The sequence below is a fragment of the Trypanosoma conorhini genome, assembly GCF_003719485.1.
Source record: "Trypanosoma conorhini strain 025E chromosome Unknown Tco_14.4_contig_00150, whole genome shotgun sequence".
Taxonomy (NCBI): Eukaryota; Euglenozoa; class Kinetoplastea; order Trypanosomatida; family Trypanosomatidae; genus Trypanosoma; species Trypanosoma conorhini.
This window is the reverse complement of record NW_021704241.1, coordinates 4,312-20,410: the sequence shown is the minus strand read 5'-3', so window position 1 is coordinate 20,410 and position 16,099 is coordinate 4,312. Positions and strand designations below refer to the sequence as shown.

The window sequence follows — 16,099 nt, the reverse complement described above, 5'->3', positions numbered from 1 at the left end:
CGGTCGAGGCGGAGGAGCCTGCGCCTCTCGTGGNGACGGAGGAGTGTGAGCCTACTGCGGTCGAGGCGGAGAAGCCTGCGCCTTCGTGGCGTCGGAGGAGTGTGAGCCTACTGCGGTCGAGGCGGAGAAGCCTGCGCCTCTCGTGGCGTCGGAGGAGTGTGAGCCTACTGCGGTCGAGGCGGAGAAGCCTGCGCCTCTCGTGGCGACGGAGGAGTGTGCGCCTACTGCGGTCGAGGCGGAGAAGCCTGCGCCTCTCGTGGCGTCGGAGGAGTGTGAGCCTACTGCGGTCGAGGCGGAGAAGCCCAAGGCCTCTGCCGAGGAGGCTGAGCGGCGGCCAGAGCAGTTTGCCCTGTTGGTCCAGCGTTGTGGCCGTGGTGCTTTGGCGCGTCGCAGCGCTTTTGAGATGCTTCGTGCACACCCGCGGTGGAAGGCGGCTGTGGAGGTGCAGCGTGTGTGGCGCGGCTACTGTTCGCGGCAGCTGGTTGAAGTGTACTACGAGTTTTACACGGAGGAGGTGGAGGAGGAAGCGGCGAGTGCGGACGGCGAGGGCGCGGAAGGGGCGGCACAGTGACGTGCCCAACGGTTGCGGCCGGTGGCGTCCGGCGCCTCACTTCTCTTTTTTCCCCGTAGATGCCTGTCTGCCTGTCTGTGTGTGCGGCCTCCGCTCCTCGCGTGTGGGAAATGTATTTGCGCGCCCCCCGCTGGGACGCTGATGTAACGCCGGCTGTGCGTGTCTGTCTGTTTGTGCGTGTGTGCGTGTGTGAGGCGCAGCGCCGCTCGCCGCTCGCCGCTCGCCCCCCGCCCGGGCATCGTCCCTCGCCTCCTCCTCCTCCTCCTCCTTTTGCCGCCCTTGCGGCTCCAGGGAACGGAGAAGCGACGGCAACAGCAAACGCTCAAGCAAAAGGAAGAGCTAACGTAAGAGAGAGAGAGAGGGAGGGAGGCAAAGAAAGAACAAAAACAAAGAAACGAACAAACAGGCGTAGATATACATATATACGTATACAGAAGCGTACGCACATTACAAAGGGACGAAGCGGCTACATATAAAAAAAAAGAGGCGCAGCGGGGAGGGCTGCATCCACGTACCAACACATCCACGGCAAAGTCATCGCCGCCGCCGCCGCTGCCGCAAAGCGAAGAGGGGAGGGACTCGAGGACACGCGAGGGAGAATGCAGAGAGCTTCGTCGGAGCGGGAGCTCCTTCGCTACGACGCGGAGGATGACGAGGAGGATGTCCTACCCTTCGACGGACTGGAGAAGACCGCCGCGCTGCAGCAGTGTCGCGTGTTCAACGACGTGCGCCTTGACATTTCCGCCTGCCTGCGCTCCATGACGCAGTGCCTGTACCTCGTGTACACCGGCGCGAGCCTCACCGAGGCGGAGGCGACGGACCTCTTCTTCATGTCCACAAAACTCCTGCAGTCCACCCACCCGAAACTGCGCCGACTGCACTACGTCTTGATGAAGGAGCTGAGCCCGCTCGTGGAGCAGCGCTTCATCGCCTCCAACTCGCTCATGGTTGACATCAAGAGCAACAACGACGCCAGCAAGTGCAACGGCATTCGCACCCTCTTCAAGGTGATGAACAGCTCCCTCTACGCCTCGATGGACCGCACCATTGTGGAGGCGCTGACGTCGCAGAGCAGCAACGTTGTCTGCGCCGCCATCGTGACGGGGCTGCACATCGCCCAGGTGAATCCAGACATGGCACGGAAGTGGGGCACGCAACTCACCGAGGTGATTCGCAGCTGTGGAAAGGCGCAGTACGCCGCCATTGCGCTGCTGCACAAGATGCGGAAAAATGACCGTCTCTCCGTCACGCGCCTCATTGAGCAGGCCAAGAGCGGCGTAATACGTTCGCCGATGGCGTTGTGCCTACTGATTAAGATCTGCACCGAGCTCATGCGGGATGACTTTGAGGGCTCGCTTGACATCTACAAGTTTGTGACCTCGATGATGCAGCACAGCAACGACCTGGTGGTGTTCGAGTCGGTGAAGTCCATCTGCTCGCTGCGCAACATCACGGCGAAGGAGGTCTCCCCCGCGGTGATGGTGGTGCACCTGTACCTCACCGCCCAGAGCGCCGTGCTGCGCTTTGCCGCGATTCGGGTGCTGAACGAGGTGGCCACGCTGCACCCCGCGGCGGTGGCGCCCATCAACGCGGAGATCGAGAACCTCGTCACGGACCCCAACCGCATCATCGCCACCCTCGCCATCACGACGCTGCTGAAGACGGGCACGGAGCTGACCATCGAGCGGCTCATCACGCAGCTCTCGGCGGCGGGCTACCTGCGGGAGCTGGGCGACGAGTTCAAGATGGTCATCATCGACGCCATGCGGGTGCTGAGCGCCAAGTTCCCCGCGAAGTACGACGTCTTTCTCGGGTTTCTCTCCAAAGTCCTCACCGAGGAGGGCGGCAGCGAGCTGAAGGAGAACGTGGTGGACGTCACGATTGAGATCGCCAGGTCCAACCCGGACTCGAAGGCGTCGGTGCTGAAGCACCTCGCGGAGTTCATTGACGACTGCAACTACCCCAAGATCGTGCGCCGGGTGCTGATGTACCTCGGCGAGGAGGTGCCGCTGACGGAGAACCCGGAGACGTTCGTGCGCTACGTCTACAACCATGCGACGCTGGAGGGGCCGGAGATTCGCGCGGTGGCTGTCAGCACGTTGGCGAAGTTGGCCGCCTGCGTCCCCTCGCTGCGGCGCTCCATCGTCGTGCTGCTGAAGCGCACCTGCAACGACGCGGACGACGAGGTGCGGGACCGGGCGGTGTTCTACACACGTCTCTTTTTGCACAACGATGAGAACATCATTCGCGCGATGGTGTGCGACGTCGCCAAGGCGGTGGCGATGGGGCGCCAGGCACGCATCGCCGCACGCACTGCCGTGCTGAACACCGCGACGGAGGACCTTAGCCGACAGAAGACGATTGCCCAGGCGGCTGAGAGCGGCACGGAGGCGCCCGCGCTGCTTAGCCTCGCCGTGCTGCAGGGCCGAGAGAAGATGCAGAAAATCAAACAGCTGCTGGAGCTTGGCGAGCCGTGCGTCAGCAGCGAGCCGGTGCCCTTGACAGACCCCGACAGCGAGTACGTCGTGACGGTGATGAAGCACACCTACATCGCGCACATAGTTCTGCAGTTCAAGGTGAAGAACACGATGGAGAAGGTCACCTTCAAGAACATCGCCATCGACGTGGACGCGGACGAGGTGGAGGTGGAGCCGCAGTACGCCATCCCCATCGCGACGGTGGTGCCCGGCGCCACCGAGTACGGCTACGCGGTGCTGCGCTACGAGGAGGAGCAGTTTCCGAGTGGGACGGTGGAGTGCCGCTTTAAGTTCGCCATGCAGGAGGAGGGCGGCGGCGACGTCGAGGAGGAGGAGGAGTACCCTCTGGAGGGCTTCGACATCAACGTTAGCGACTTCATCGCCCCCGTGGACCTCGGCGGCGCCTTCGCAACGCAGTGGGAGCGGCTGCAGGAGGAAGAGACGACGGGAACCTACTCGCTGAGTTCAATGCGCAACTTGACGGTGGCGGCGCGGGAGCTGGTAGAGTTCTTCGGCATGCACGTCGAAGGAGGCAAGCCGGACAAAATCACGACGGCGTCCCACACGCTGCAGATGTCCGGCACACTGGCCAACCGCGCCCGCTCGCTCGTGCTCATCGCCGCAAGAGTCTTCATCGCAGACGACAAGGGCGTGGCGCTGCAGTTAACGCTGCGGGGGGCAACGCCGGAGCTACGCGACTACCTCTCCGCCGCGCTGCTCTCGTAGCGCCCCTCGGACTGTTTCCATTTCCATGTTTTTTTTTTGCTCGTGCCACAGCGCCCCGCCAGGAGTGTGGCTTCATGAGAGGCGGTGCGTGCAGGGGCGAGGTTGATGATGACCGTGTCTGTATGTGCGTGTGTGTGTTTGTCTGGCGAAGGCGCAAAAAACAAACAACAACAACAAAAATACGAAAAGAAATAGAGAACACACAACAACAAAGAAGGAGAAGAACATTTTCCATTTTTTTCTTAAAGCAAGAAGTGGACCTGTGTGTGTCTGTGTGTTCGCTGCCGCGTTCCCTTTGCGGCAAGAACCACGCGCTGTGCGCCAGCGAAATAGGGAGTACACGGCACGGCGTAAGGGAAGCGGGGGTGCTGCGTACACTTCCCTTTGACACTTGTGAGCGCTGGAGGGGCGCGCGGGTGGAAGGCAGCACGTCACTTCTGCCCCGCTCCCCCTCTGCTTTGACTTACTTGCCCCGCTGCATGCATGGGCGCGCACGTCCTCCACTCAGCCGCTCTGTTTCACTTTTTCTCCCTCTCTCCTTCTCTCTCTTTACTCGGCCACGGAGGTGTGCGGTGCTGCCAGCCCACGCTTGGGTCGGCACGCATATCTCCTCCGCTGCCAAATCGTTGGATGCCGTTTTTCTTCTCGCTCTCGCTTTTTTTTTCTGTTTTTATTTCTTTTGTTTGGGCTCTCGCTCGCGTAGCCGGCTGGACGGGGGGTGGGGGGTGCGGCGAGGCAGACGCAATCAGCCGAGTGGCTTTAGCGCAGGGGAGTTGGCGGCGGCGTCGATGGACCGCCGCGACAAACGGGAGTTTGGGCGCAACGTCACAAACGCCCCCGTGGGGAAGCCGCCCGTTGCGGGGCCGCAGGGAAGCGACGCCGCTGGACGCGCCCGGCGGCATCCGAAGCGGCCCGAGCGCGGCGAGGAAGACGAGGCTGCCGCCCGCCTCGCCGCGGCGGCGGGGGCAAAGCGGCGCTGCACGGAGGAGCGCGCGCGCTGCCGGCCGTCGCCCGGGCCGGGGACGCGGGAGTCGTCCGCCGCCGTGAGTCCCGCCCGCTGCGCGTCGGGGAGTGCGAGCAGCGTCGAGGCCTGCTTCTTCGACGACGACGACGCGGTGGCCCCGCCGTCCGCGTGTGGGGAGTTGCTTACCGCCGTGGAACAGTCCGACGCGGCGGTGATGGCGGGGCTGCGCAGCGCAGGTGACGCCGCACCGCCCCTACCGCCGTCGGCGCCGCCTCCCTCGCCAGCTGCGGTCCCAATGCTTTTTTGACGCCACCCGCCGCCCTGTTTTGCGGGCCGAGGGCGGCGAAGCGGGCGGCAGGCGGAGACGCATAGAAGAACAGAGCGGCCGCAGCGGGGGCTGCGCGTGCCGGATAGAACGAGAAACACACAGAGGGAGAGAGGGGGGAGTCCATGCAGCAGCAGGAAGAAACGGAGTACGAAGCACAAAATAAAGCACCCACCCACGCATACACACACACACATATATACATGTATGGGTTTGTGCTTTTACTGCCTTCTGTACGGTCCGCTTTTCTTTTTTCTTTTTCGCTTCCTTCTTTGTTGTCTGCCTGCACGCCGATGCATCCACCACTTCAGCAGGGAAGACGGCGGGAGCGAGGCTGCACACAGGGAGGTAGAGACACCTATGTTTAGGCTTGCGGCTGCGTTGCTCGCAAAGAGGAAGCCGCTGAAGCCACCGCCAAGGCGTGGGCGGGCGGCGGCGGCGACAACTGCAGCGCGGCGTAGAACAAAGTCACCCGCAAAACAGCGTTCGCCGTCGCGGACGCGAAAGCCTGCAACACGTACAAGGAGGGGGGCGACGACGACGACGACAGCGGCAGCGACGGCGACAGCAGCAGCGACGACGGCAGTGGCCGCCGCTGCCCTCAGCACCAGCGTCAGCAATCACCAACACCACGATAACCGAGGCAGCAGCAGCAATGCTGGCGGCAGTGGCAGTAGTAGCACAGGGACTGATAGCAATGCGGTGGTTCCGGCCACAAAGGAGGGGCAGGTAGAGGTGAGTGAGAGGAAGTCGCCCTATTGCCTCGCGACTGCGGTCTCCACGCTTGTTGTTCCTCCCGCTGCCAACTTTCTGCTTGAGGGCATGAAGCAGACGCTGTCCCCGCCGCTGCAGCGGCCCAACGATGGCGGCGCAGGCAACAGCCCCTCGGAGGAAAGCCGCTCCCCCGTATCGCAGATGGAGGAGTTTTACACCTCCAAGAAGGGTCCCCTCTTTGCCACCGCCGTGATTGCTGGGACGAATGCGGTGAAGCAGGCAAGTCAGCTGATCCCGTTCTGCCACCCTGTGCGGATTCAGAAGTGCTCCTTCACCTTTAGGCGACGCGTCGTTGCGGGCCTCAGTCGCACCTCCGCACTCCCGCATCGGGTGGTGCTGCGAAAGCGCGTCAGCCCCCCGCCGCCGCCCAGCCGTGCCCGCGGGGAGTGCAGCGTGCTGTACTGCTTCTGCACCGTCGCGAGCGACGACTCCAAGGCGGGGGTGGAGATGGAGGCGCTCACAGGCGCCAGCGTCGCCGGTCTGACGTTGTACGACATGCTGAGAGGCCTGTCGGGGTCGCAGGAGGATGGACTGAGCATCGGAGAGTCCTTCGTGCTCGCGAAGCGCGGCGGAAAGAGCGACTTCACGAAGCTGCTCATGTCGGAGCCGGAGGCCGCGCCGCAGCCACCGCCGTCGCCCGCATTGGCGCCCCCGCCCAGTGCGGCCACTGGGCAGGAGGCGGCGGGGATGGCCAGCGAGGGGGACGCGGCACCGCCGTCGTCTTCGCCGGCCTCACAGACGGCGGCGCAGCGCGAGAGCGAGGAGGGCGGCGAAGCAGACGGCAATAACGACAGCGATAGCGGCGACAAAAGCGAGCTTCGCCCACCCGGGAGCAGCGATGATGCCGCCGCCCACACGGAGCCACACCCGCAGACGGCGCGAAGCGGCACGCTGGGGGACGCTGTCACGCAGGAGGTGACGGCAGACGCCGTGGGGGAGCAAGGCGCCTGGTGGAAGTCCACGGCGCGCGAGAAGAAGCTCCAGCAGCTTAACCCCCGCAGAAGGTACGAGGCGGAACAGAACACGCCACCAACAAGGAGAGCAAAGACTGCGACGACACCAGCAAAGGCAGCGACGGCTACCACTACGCCACGAAGGGTGCAGCAGACAAAAACGCATCCAACAAAGATGAGCAAACTCAACTTGCAGGCGCGGCTCCAGCCGAGCGCGAAGGCGGCAAACATTCGTCCGAAGCGCTCGGCCGCCCTGGCGGTGCGGCGCCGCGTGGAAAGCAGCGCGTACGACGACGGCGACGACGATTCAGGTCTTGGCGAAGAAGAGTATGACGAGGACGCGGATGAGGTGGCGGCGGCGAAGGTGAAGGCGAGGAAGGGGAAACGTGAAGCCGCCGCTGCCGCCGCCAGCAACAAACATGCCTCGCTGAGGAGGACTTCCGCCCACGCCGCCGCCGATGTCGACGGCCACGCTGCCGACGCGGATGGGGGTGACGACGAATATGAGGAGGCGGAGGCGGAGGAGGGCGCAGTGGACGCCTTTGCGGGGGCGGCGAGGAGGGCGTCTGCGGCACGGCACGAGAAGCGGCAGCCGCGGCGCAGTGCCCGGGAGGCCGCCCAGCCGCATGACGCTGACGCCGAGGACGACATCGATGAAGGCGATGAACGGCGCCGCCTCGAAGACGAAGCCGCGGATGCGGCGCAGGGCGACGAGGATGAGGAAGAGGAGGATCGGCTCCCCGTCCGCCGGCAGCGGGTAGTGAAGAAGAACGGCAAGGCGCCGCCGCCGCCTCCGCCTCCCGCGCGCCGGAAGAGGGGCGACGCGGTGGCCCGGCCGGTGAAGCACGACAGCTGGGACAACGAGACGGAGGTGGAGAGCGACTTCGACCAGGACGACGAGGCGACGCGGGACTTTTTTGAGGAGGAGGAAGAGGTGGACGCTCCGCCGCCGCATAGAAGAAAAAAAGCCGGCAAACCCGCCCGGGCGCAGCGGCAAAAGGCGCGACGATGACGTGCGGCGCCCACGCCACGCAAAACGGCAGCCGTCCCGCTTTTTCCCCCCGAGAGGCGCTTTGGGGGTGGGCGGGGACATCATAGAGAGTTTCGGAAGGCCTCACATGAGCCCCTTCTTCCCTCTCCGCTGCGTCGGCGACGGACGCTGAGGGAGCCCATGTGATGCGGAGGAGAAGGAGAGGCAAAACTGGAGAGCCAGGATCCAAGTAATAATCAAAGAGAGAAAGAACAAAAAAGAGTAGTTGTGTAGGTCGAACATCTACCGCGTAGACGCCTCTTCTCTCTCTCTGTCTGCCTGTCTGTGTGTACGTGCGAGTGATTATCCGCCTTGCTCTTAAGGCTTCTTCCTCTCTGCATCTCGCGCTGTCTTTCTCCCGTCTCTTGGCTTTCGCCCGCCGCTGGCCTTCTCGTTCCTCCTGGCTTTGGGAACGGAGAGGCGTAACGGCCACCTCCGAAAAAGAGCAAAACGAAAAACAGCTACACATTTTTGGGTTGTTTTTCTCTTCTTTTTTTTTGTGTTGGAGGCCAAGTCGAAGCATGCGGCGTTGTGGGCGTGTCTGCGCCGTTGCCGTGCCGCCGCAGCTGCAGCCTCGTGTGTCTTTTCCCCGCTCTGCCGCACTGTGCCTCTCCCGTAGTTTGTTCTCCACGAGCATAAAGCTTCAAATGACGCACTGCGTCTCCCGCGCGGAGGCGGACGGCTCAAAAGACCTTGGCGACGCCGCGTGGCGAGAGCGACTGACACCGGCGCAGTTTCGCGTCCTGCGGGAGAAGGGCACTGACCCAACCTTCGGCCAGTACGACGATCACTTCGAGCCCGGGGTGTATTTGTGCGCCGCGTGTGGGGCGCGGCTGTACACGTCGGAGATGAAGTTTCGCTGCACCTGCGGCTGGCCGGCGTTTTGGGACTGCGTGCCGGGGGCGGTGCGGGAGGAGCCCGACGCCGACGGAGTGCGCAGGGAGATTGTGTGCAACGCGTGCAACAGTCACCTGGGCCACGTCTTCCGCGGGGAGGGGTTTAACAACCCCGCGCCGAATGAGCGACACTGCGTCAACGGCACCTCCATTCATTTTCAGCCGCAGCCGTGAATGAGGGGAGGCCGCCTTTTTTTTTCTTTGTGTGTCTGCATATCGGTTTTTTTTTGTTTTTGTTTTTTTGTTTTGATCTATCGATGTTGCCGTCCGTCTTTGTCTGCTTGGCGTCGTTGTATCTTCCTTCTTCCTCCTCTGCTCCCTCCACTTCTGTCAACACTCTGCCGTTTCTTTTGTTCCTTTTCTTCATTCCTGCCCCCTCTTCGCTGGCGGCGGTTGTGTGTGTTTGTGTGTGTGGCGGGGACGTTTGCGACGCGTGGGCAAGCCACAGCAGCAACAGCGGTGTTTCCTGCCGGGGAACACGCGTGGGAACTTAAACAAACGCAAGGGGCGTTGACACCGATAAAAAAAAAAGAGAAGGGGGCGGAGGTGGAGGAGGAGTGAGTCTGCGGCTGCCTTGCTGGGAGCGTGCGTGTGCGTGTGCGCCGCCGTCGCACCATGGCGGACCTGGATGCGATGGTAGAGACGCTGTACGCCGGCAAGCTGATCACGGAGCAGCAGGTGGCGCAGCTGTGTGACCGCTGCAAGGACCTCTTCCTCGAGGAGGGAAACATTGAGGTTGTGTACGCCCCCGTCACGCTCTGCGGCGACATTCACGGCCAGTTTTTTGACATGCTGGAGCTCTTTCGTCACGGCGGTCGCGTGCCCGAGACTAGCTACGTCTTCATGGGGGACTTCGTCGACCGCGGGTACCACAGCGTTGAGACGCTGCTGCTGCTGCTTCTGCTGAAGGTCCGCTACCCGGACCGCATGACACTCCTGCGCGGCAATCATGAGTCCCGGCAGATCACGCAGGTCTACGGCTTCTATGATGAATGCTACAGAAAGTACGGCAGCGCCAATGTGTGGCGCTTCTGCACCGACCTTTTTGACTACATGCCTTTAATGGCGTTAGTAGAGGACGACGTGCTGTGCGTGCACGGCGGTCTGAGCCCGGACATTAACACCCTCGATGAGATTCGCGTCTTGGATCGCAAGCAGGAGGTTCCGCACGAGGGTCCCATGACGGACCTGCTCTGGTCCGACCCTGACGACATCAGCGGTTGGGCCATGAGTCCCCGCGGCGCCGGATTTATCTTTGGCGCCGACGTCACAAAGGCATTTAACCAAAGAAACGGCATTAGCCTCATTGCGCGCGCCCATCAACTCGTTTTTGAGGGCTACAAGTCGATGTTCGATGACAACTGCTGCACCGTGTGGTCCGCCCCAAACTACTGCTACCGCTGCGGCAACGTGGCGTCCATCATGAAAATAGGCGAGAAGTCGCGAACGGACCGCAGCTTCATAACATTCGGGGCGGCCCCCGCCGAGGAGCGCGGTCACTTAACCAAAAAGCCCCCGCCCGAGTACTTCCTCTGAGACAGGGTAACACAGGCCTCTACCGGCGATCACTGGGGCGCTTACGTGTGTGCGTCTGTGTGTCGTGACGTGTCGCGTCGTGGAGCAGGGCGAAAAAAGGGATGGGCAAAGGTGTGGGGGGGGGTGAGGGGAAGGAGACAGACACGCGCCGTCCACTGGAAGCTTCTGCTGCCGCCTCTTGCGACACCTCCGGCCTTCTACGGAGCGATGCTCTTTTTGTTGTCGTCTGTGTTTAAATATATGCTGTTTTGTTTTTGGTTTCTACCCCTTCTTCCTCCTTTTCCTTCTCCCCCTTTCCTTCTCTCTCTCTCTCTGCGTGTGTGTATCTTTGTGTTTGCGCCGTGGGGCTCGCAATGCGCCGCATTTTGGATGCCTTTCTCTTCCTGCGCTTAACGGCCGCTTATGTGTGCCGTTTTTTTTTGCATTCTGGCCGCGCGGTTTGGAAGCGAACACAGAAAAGCGTGCGCCACAGTCAAAGAGCGCAGTCAAGTGAATAATTATTTTTCTGTGCGCATGCGTTTTTTTTTTCCTTGCCGTTTGTTTCGTTTCGCGCCCCCGGCGGCTGAGCAAATGGCGAGGGAGACGGATCACCGTATCGTGTGGGCACGCGGGCGCGGCGTCGCACTCGGGCGACCCCCCCCCCCCACAAACGGCCCTAACAACGCCCCTCCGCCGTTGTACACGAACGGGCTTCACCCGGCCGCGAGCAGCGGGGACGGCGTCTTGCGTGGCGCTGCTCTCCCGCCGCGCGATTCTCCGCAAAAGCGGAGCTCCAGCGTCGCTCGGGCGCGGCTGCCAACCGTGCCTCCTCCACCGGCGTCTCTCTTGGGCGCAGGGAGCCATGTGCAGTGGGCAAACCCCCTCTGCCCGAGGCGGAGGCCGGGCTGGACTGGGCCGTCTTTGGCGGCCCCAAGTCGGTGCCCTTCACGCCTGCCGTGTGTCGCTCGCCGGCGCAGGCCGTTACGCTCCTGACGTTAACCGTGGTGGACACAAGCCGCCTGACCGCCGTGGGGTAGCGGCGGGGCCAAGACTTGGTGGCGTCCCTGCAGGCCTTCCTATTCCTGCCCTATTTCACGGTGCTCTGCACTTTGTTTTAGACGCTCGGTGACGCGTCCGAGCGCCTGTTGTCGAGGCAGCTTCGCCTGCTTTCTTGGGGCTCTGTCGCCGCCCTGTCTTTTTCTATTTATTATTATTTTGTCATTGCGCTGATGTTTCTGCTCACTGACGCGTTCCCGATGGCGCCGGCGCTGTACAGGGGCTGCTGCCAAGAGGTGTGGGCGGTGTGCTTCCTCACCGTGCCGCCGCCGCGACGCGTGGGGTGGACTACGGCGGAGACTGTGGCCGCCAAAATACTTCCGTGTGACCCTCACAACCGCGGCGCCGCTGACTCGTGCGGCTGGCGATCCTGCTCCCGTCGGTGCAAAGTAGTTTTCTGGTGCCGGGGGCGGTGCCTGTGCGCCGTCCCTTTTTCTCTCCATTCGGCATTTATGCCCGCTGCCGCCTACCTCCACCTTCGCCGCTTCCCTGCGTCGTGCGAGGCGGCCGTGCGGGCGACTCCCTTTCCTGGTCTCAGTCTCAGCCGAAGTCTGCCTGCTTGATTGCTTGCTTGTTTGTTTGTTTTTGCTTGTGGCACTGCGATTTTGCCCCCTTTTCGTTGCCGCGCCACACGCACACATCCATCGGGTGTTGACTGCAGCGCTACGGCACGCATCTGCGCTCGTCCCTCCTGCTGCCGCCATTTGCCGTGCGCAGCCCCCTCCCCATTTTTTTTTCCTCTGCTGCTGCTGTCCAGGCCACACAAACACACATTTCCCATAAAGTGAAAAAGAAAAAAAGAAAAAGAATAAAAAATAAAATAGACCACGACAAGCAAAAGTAGATTAACTCACAGACGTACTCTGCGCGCAGGCAGGCTTTACAGTATAAAGACAAGGAGGGGAAGACAATACAAAAGGCGGCAATACTCGTAGTAGCAAGGGAGGAACTAGCCGAGCACAGTCCTACTCACCCAAGCAAAGAAGAGGAAAAAAAACCGAAACAAATAAGACATAGAACCAAAATGCTGCGTTTCAGGCCGCTGGCATTTCAAACGAACGCTGCAGGGTCACCTTTTTCGCTCCGTTTCAAACGCCGACTCCAGTCCACCGTTGCGGCCGCCGCGGAGACGGCCTGGAGGGCCCCTCCCACCAACAGGGCGGTGGCACACTGGCTGTACTGCTCAGCGGCGTTGGTGGGGGGCGTGGTAGTCATTGGCGGTGTCACCCGCCTCACGGAGAGTGGGCTGAGCATCGTGGACTGGAAGCCCGTGACGGGCGTGCGTCCCCCCATCACGCACCAGGAGTGGGAGGACGAGTTTGCCAAGTACCAAAACTTCCCTGAGTTCAAGCAAAAGGACAAGATGACGCTGGAGGAATTCAAATTTATTTTCTTTTGGGAGTGGGCGCATCGCCTCATGGCGCGCAGTCTGGGGCTTGTCTACGGCCTGCCTATGATGTACTTTCTCTGCAAGGGCCGTCTCAGGGGCCACCACGCACTCACTGCCGCCCTCGTCGCGATTCTTGGGCTGGGTGGGGCGCAGGGGGCGATGGGGTGGTACATGGTCCGCAGTGGCCTCGACCCACGGCTCCTGGAGGAGCGGCGGAAGGCCACGGTTTCGGCCTACCGCCTCGCGGCGCATTTGGTGTTGGCCTTTGCGATTTACGCCAGTATGATGCGCATTGGCTTCGGACTGAAACTTCCACGAGTGGGCGAGTTTCAAGGCAAGGCGGGTATTCAGCTCTCTGCCCGGCTCGCGTTCGTCATTGTTTTTTGCACCGTCGTTTCTGGAGCTTTTGTGGCGGGGCTGGACGCGGGTCTCATGTACAACAACGAGTTCCCCTGGATGGGCGGCGGCGTCGTGCCTCCCCGCGACCACCTTCTCACGGTGGAGCCCTGGTGGCGCAACGCCCTTGAGAACCCGGCGGCGGCGCAAACCTGGCATCGTCTGATGGCTGCCGTGAGCACCGCCGCGGTGCTGGGGTTGAATGCGGCCTGCTTTCGTCACCATGCGGTGCTTCCAACGATGCTGCGGCGCAGCTTGGTGCCCGTCAACGGCATTCTGGCTCTGCAGGTGCTGTTGGGCATTTGGACCGTTACCTCCTACGTGGACGTGCCCATTGCCACGGCGCACCAGTTGGGCTCGCTGCTTCTCTTGACGAGCGTCATTCGCGTCTGCGCCGTCCTTGGATCCCGCGGGCTGCTGTTAGCGTAGACAACGCGTGCATGCGTCGGCGTGCGTGTGTGCATGTTTGGGTTTGTTAGGGGTGTGGCACTGCCGCTGCACAAGGAGGAAAATTAAGTACATGAGGGGCTGCAGCTGCCACTGGGAATGCCATGTGCGTGTGCGTCACTGCACGAACGCACACTGCAAGAGACACGGCAGAGAGGGAGGAGGGGGAGCAGAAACACATCAAAAAGTAAAAAAAAAAAAGTGAAAAGAACAAAAAAAAAGAAAAAAAAGAAAAGTTTTACTCGGGTTTGTTTCTTTGCTTCTGCCTTTGTAAGCGAGGGAAGAACCACAAAGAGGCATGCGCAGCAGGGGTGGGTTTTGCGAGGACGCTACATGGCGCACGGGAGAAAAGAGGGAGCGTGTGTGGTATATTTGCGGGATGGAGAGGGAGAGGGAGTGGGTTGGGCGGGTGGAAGTCGTTTCGTGCGCCTGCAGAGGGCTCCCCGCACGCTGCGACGGTGGCGTTACAACACACACACACACACACACAAACCACCCCCGCCGTACTTCTAGTGAAAACTTTGCCTCTTCCCGGTCAGCAGTTTTCTCCCCACCACGCAAAAGCTAAAGTAGAGTGATTCGAAGGGAGAAAGTGATGCAATGACGCCGCTTTTGCTCTGCGTTTTCGTTGTTGGCGTGCTTCTCGCGCCTGGGTGTGTGCGTGGGGCGCCCAGCTCAGGCATCGAATGCCCCACAAACTGCAGCTTCGCCGCGAAGTGGTGCTCAAGCGTGTTTGGGCAGGGTGGCAATGTTTCTTTCAGCAACTGTGGGGAGGCCGGCTTTGAGTGCACTTGCAACGACGCCGCTAGCATCTACGTGACCTCTGCCGAGGGCCTCTGCACGTGGACGGGGTCCTTTGACGCTGCTGATCCCAACGGAAGTTACTGCTTTTCGCACACGGCACTGTGCCCGAGCAACTGCAGCAGCATCGAGCCATGGAAGCGGTACTGCGTGGACGACGTCGTCTGCAACGGGGATGCGCACGGATTCAGCTTCAGCTGCACCACCTGTGAGGGACGCACCTACTCCATTGTGGGCGACGGCGGCGAGTGCAAGCGGGCGTACAACGCAACAAGCCTGGCATGCGATCCGCTAACCACGTGCAACGGTCATGGCTGCTGTCGCAGGCCTGGCTACCCGCCGAAGGAGTCGCCGTGCCGCTGCTTCAGCGACGCTGTCAACGGGTATTGGGCCCCGCCATGGTGTTCCACCTGCGACGACGGGTACGGCCCGGGCAAAGGCGACTGCACCCACCAGCGCCCAGTCATCCAGAAGATTCTCTCCTCGATTGGGAGCACGTGGACGATGGTGCTCCCGAACCTGGCGGTTCTTTTCCTCTTCGTCGTGTTTGGCGTCGTTCGCGCCGAGTTCGAGTCCGACCGCAGTTTTCAGTCGGCCACGCTGCGAAAGACGGGGCTTTCTGCCGTGCAGGTGGCCCGGCGGCAGCAGCGGGGACTCTTCCGCTCAAAGTACATCCCCAGGCGGCCAGCGCAGAGCCGCTGCTTTCTGAACGAGGGAGAAACGCAGCCACCGCGTCGTGGCCCACCTGCCTACTGACGCGCCGACAGCCGCGCCCTGGCAGCGGCCGGCAGAAATGAGAAAAGGCGGAAGAAAAGAAAGAAGGAAAGAAAGAGGACGGCGCCCAGCGGACGCCGTGGATCGCCACCGCGTGGAATGCACGTGTATAGCATGCAACATCTCTTTCCCGCATTGCCGTGCGGTCCCGGCGCCTCATTTTTGTTTGCCTGCCCCTCGTGAGGTGCATCTGTTTGCGCCTCCGTGGCTGCGTGTTCGACGGGCTGCTGCGCCCGTGCCGCTGCTCTATCTATGGCCCTCGCGTTCCTCCCCAACTCCCGCCGGCGCACACAGCGACTACCGTCGCCTACACGCGGCTCCAACTTTTACCGCAGCGCAGCGCATGCGTACGAAAAGGGCAAGTCCACACCATTCACTCTCGCATCTGCACACCTCTTCTCTCTCTTCTCCCCTTGTTTCTCTTTTTCTGCAGACAAGGCCTGTGTTGCTGCGAAGACGGTTCCTTGAACCAAAAAAAAAATACACTTTCCTCCATCAATGCGTCACTCCCGCCACACCACGCCGCTGCTTCCGCTGGCGGTGCTGCTCCCGCTGCTGCTGCTGACGATGTACTCTGCCGGTGGGTGCCGCGCCGCTGCACACCGCTGCGCCTTCGACGACATGGCGCCGAGGAGGGGCCGGCCGCCGGCTGCGGTGGTGCGTGAGGTGCCGCGGAGGGGGCAGGGCGCGGCGCAGGCGTACACCGTCGCAACGGCAGCGGCGGCAGGAGGAAAGAGCAACGATGGCTGGGCGCCCATCCGCATCGTGGTGTCCACGAAGGACCTGGAGGAGAGTACTCAATGGAAGGGGAAGAAGAGGTACTGCGCAGCTGATGGGGATGAGTGCATCAACTACTTGGGGCATGAGGTAACTTGCACGGCCCGTGACGTACTGTCGGACGCCAAGAAGGGGTTGTACACGACGAAGATAATCCCCGAGGCCGTCAAGCTGCACGCGGAGCGACTTCTCGTGGAGCCCGTGACTGAAAGCATAATAGTGCCACG

The 16,099-nt window shown here is 61.9% G+C and overlaps 10 protein-coding genes across 10 annotated transcripts in view, besides 20 other annotated features; all 10 read left to right on the top strand.

Annotated features, from left to right (window-relative positions):
* The window catches only part of Tco025E_03363 (uncharacterized protein), a gene marked incomplete at both ends in the record, with an annotated part of 4,434 nt that extends 3,721 nt beyond the window's left edge, over nt 1–713 (top strand). The window contains one exon of the mRNA XM_029370282.1: nt 1–713. This exon is cut by the window's left edge and continues 3,721 nt beyond it. Within this exon, the coding sequence (XP_029229555.1) occupies nt 1–713 (713 nt within the window).
* Nucleotides 714–725: 12 nt separating this feature from the next.
* Nucleotides 726–763: a microsatellite.
* A 56-nt stretch (nt 764–819) lies between these two features.
* Nucleotides 820–840: a microsatellite.
* A 101-nt stretch (nt 841–941) lies between these two features.
* Nucleotides 942–976: a microsatellite.
* Nucleotides 977–1,109: 133 nt separating this feature from the next.
* Nucleotides 1,110–1,130: a microsatellite.
* A 40-nt stretch (nt 1,131–1,170) lies between these two features.
* Tco025E_03362 (putative coatomer gamma subunit) lies at nt 1,171–3,774 on the top strand (the record flags this gene model as incomplete). Its single annotated transcript, XM_029370281.1, has 1 exon — nt 1,171–3,774. One exon carries the CDS (start codon nt 1,171–1,173, stop codon nt 3,772–3,774), a length of 2,604 nt encoding a protein of 867 aa, XP_029229554.1.
* Nucleotides 3,775–3,888: 114 nt separating this feature from the next.
* Nucleotides 3,889–3,919: a microsatellite.
* Nucleotides 3,920–3,930: 11 nt separating this feature from the next.
* Nucleotides 3,931–3,986: a microsatellite.
* Nucleotides 3,987–4,285: 299 nt separating this feature from the next.
* Nucleotides 4,286–4,323: a sequence feature (GA-rich).
* Nucleotides 4,324–4,429: 106 nt separating this feature from the next.
* Nucleotides 4,430–4,459: a sequence feature (A-rich).
* A 103-nt stretch (nt 4,460–4,562) lies between these two features.
* Tco025E_03361 (uncharacterized protein) lies at nt 4,563–5,045 on the top strand (the record flags this gene model as incomplete). Its single annotated transcript, XM_029370280.1, has 1 exon — nt 4,563–5,045. The coding sequence occupies one exon, from the start codon at nt 4,563–4,565 to the stop codon at nt 5,043–5,045; it is 483 nt and encodes a 160-aa protein (XP_029229553.1).
* Nucleotides 5,046–5,231: 186 nt separating this feature from the next.
* Nucleotides 5,232–5,267: a microsatellite.
* A 156-nt stretch (nt 5,268–5,423) lies between these two features.
* Nucleotides 5,424–7,802, top strand: Tco025E_03360 (molybdenum cofactor biosynthesis protein; the record flags this gene model as incomplete). Its single annotated transcript, XM_029370279.1, has 1 exon — nt 5,424–7,802. One exon carries the CDS (start codon nt 5,424–5,426, stop codon nt 7,800–7,802), a length of 2,379 nt encoding a protein of 792 aa, XP_029229552.1.
* Nucleotides 7,803–8,079: 277 nt separating this feature from the next.
* Nucleotides 8,080–8,111: a microsatellite.
* Nucleotides 8,112–8,341: 230 nt separating this feature from the next.
* On the top strand, nt 8,342–8,890 carry Tco025E_03359 (peptide methionine sulfoxide reductase B8; the record flags this gene model as incomplete). Its single annotated transcript, XM_029370278.1, has 1 exon — nt 8,342–8,890. The coding sequence occupies one exon, from the start codon at nt 8,342–8,344 to the stop codon at nt 8,888–8,890; it is 549 nt and encodes a 182-aa protein (XP_029229551.1).
* An 18-nt stretch (nt 8,891–8,908) lies between these two features.
* Nucleotides 8,909–8,964: a microsatellite.
* Nucleotides 8,965–9,110: 146 nt separating this feature from the next.
* Nucleotides 9,111–9,130: a microsatellite.
* Nucleotides 9,131–9,273: 143 nt separating this feature from the next.
* Nucleotides 9,274–9,318: a microsatellite.
* Nucleotides 9,319–9,331: 13 nt separating this feature from the next.
* Tco025E_03358 (protein phosphatase 4 catalytic subunit) lies at nt 9,332–10,252 on the top strand (the record flags this gene model as incomplete). Its single annotated transcript, XM_029370277.1, has 1 exon — nt 9,332–10,252. The coding sequence occupies one exon, from the start codon at nt 9,332–9,334 to the stop codon at nt 10,250–10,252; it is 921 nt and encodes a 306-aa protein (XP_029229550.1).
* A 47-nt stretch (nt 10,253–10,299) lies between these two features.
* Nucleotides 10,300–10,334: a microsatellite.
* Nucleotides 10,335–10,511: 177 nt separating this feature from the next.
* Nucleotides 10,512–10,566: a sequence feature (GA-rich).
* Nucleotides 10,567–11,460: 894 nt separating this feature from the next.
* Nucleotides 11,461–11,850, top strand: Tco025E_03357 (uncharacterized protein; the record flags this gene model as incomplete). The annotated part of the gene is made up of 1 exon (XM_029370276.1): nt 11,461–11,850. One exon carries the CDS (start codon nt 11,461–11,463, stop codon nt 11,848–11,850), a length of 390 nt encoding a protein of 129 aa, XP_029229549.1.
* A 224-nt stretch (nt 11,851–12,074) lies between these two features.
* Nucleotides 12,075–12,108: a microsatellite.
* Nucleotides 12,109–12,311: 203 nt separating this feature from the next.
* Nucleotides 12,312–13,502, top strand: Tco025E_03356 (cytochrome oxidase assembly protein; the record flags this gene model as incomplete). The annotated part of the gene is made up of 1 exon (XM_029370275.1): nt 12,312–13,502. The coding sequence occupies one exon, from the start codon at nt 12,312–12,314 to the stop codon at nt 13,500–13,502; it is 1,191 nt and encodes a 396-aa protein (XP_029229548.1).
* A 5-nt stretch (nt 13,503–13,507) lies between these two features.
* Nucleotides 13,508–13,538: a microsatellite.
* A 164-nt stretch (nt 13,539–13,702) lies between these two features.
* Nucleotides 13,703–13,755: a microsatellite.
* A 231-nt stretch (nt 13,756–13,986) lies between these two features.
* Nucleotides 13,987–14,016: a microsatellite.
* Nucleotides 14,017–14,120: 104 nt separating this feature from the next.
* Tco025E_03355 (uncharacterized protein) lies at nt 14,121–15,077 on the top strand (the record flags this gene model as incomplete). The annotated part of the gene is made up of 1 exon (XM_029370274.1): nt 14,121–15,077. One exon carries the CDS (start codon nt 14,121–14,123, stop codon nt 15,075–15,077), a length of 957 nt encoding a protein of 318 aa, XP_029229547.1.
* A 33-nt stretch (nt 15,078–15,110) lies between these two features.
* Nucleotides 15,111–15,150: a microsatellite.
* Nucleotides 15,151–15,593: 443 nt separating this feature from the next.
* Nucleotides 15,594–16,099, top strand: part of Tco025E_03354 (surface protease GP63) — a gene marked incomplete at both ends in the record, with an annotated part of 558 nt that continues 52 nt past the window's right edge. The window contains one exon of the mRNA XM_029370273.1: nt 15,594–16,099. This exon is cut by the window's right edge and continues 52 nt beyond it. Coding sequence (XP_029229546.1) covers nt 15,594–16,099 — 506 coding nt within the window.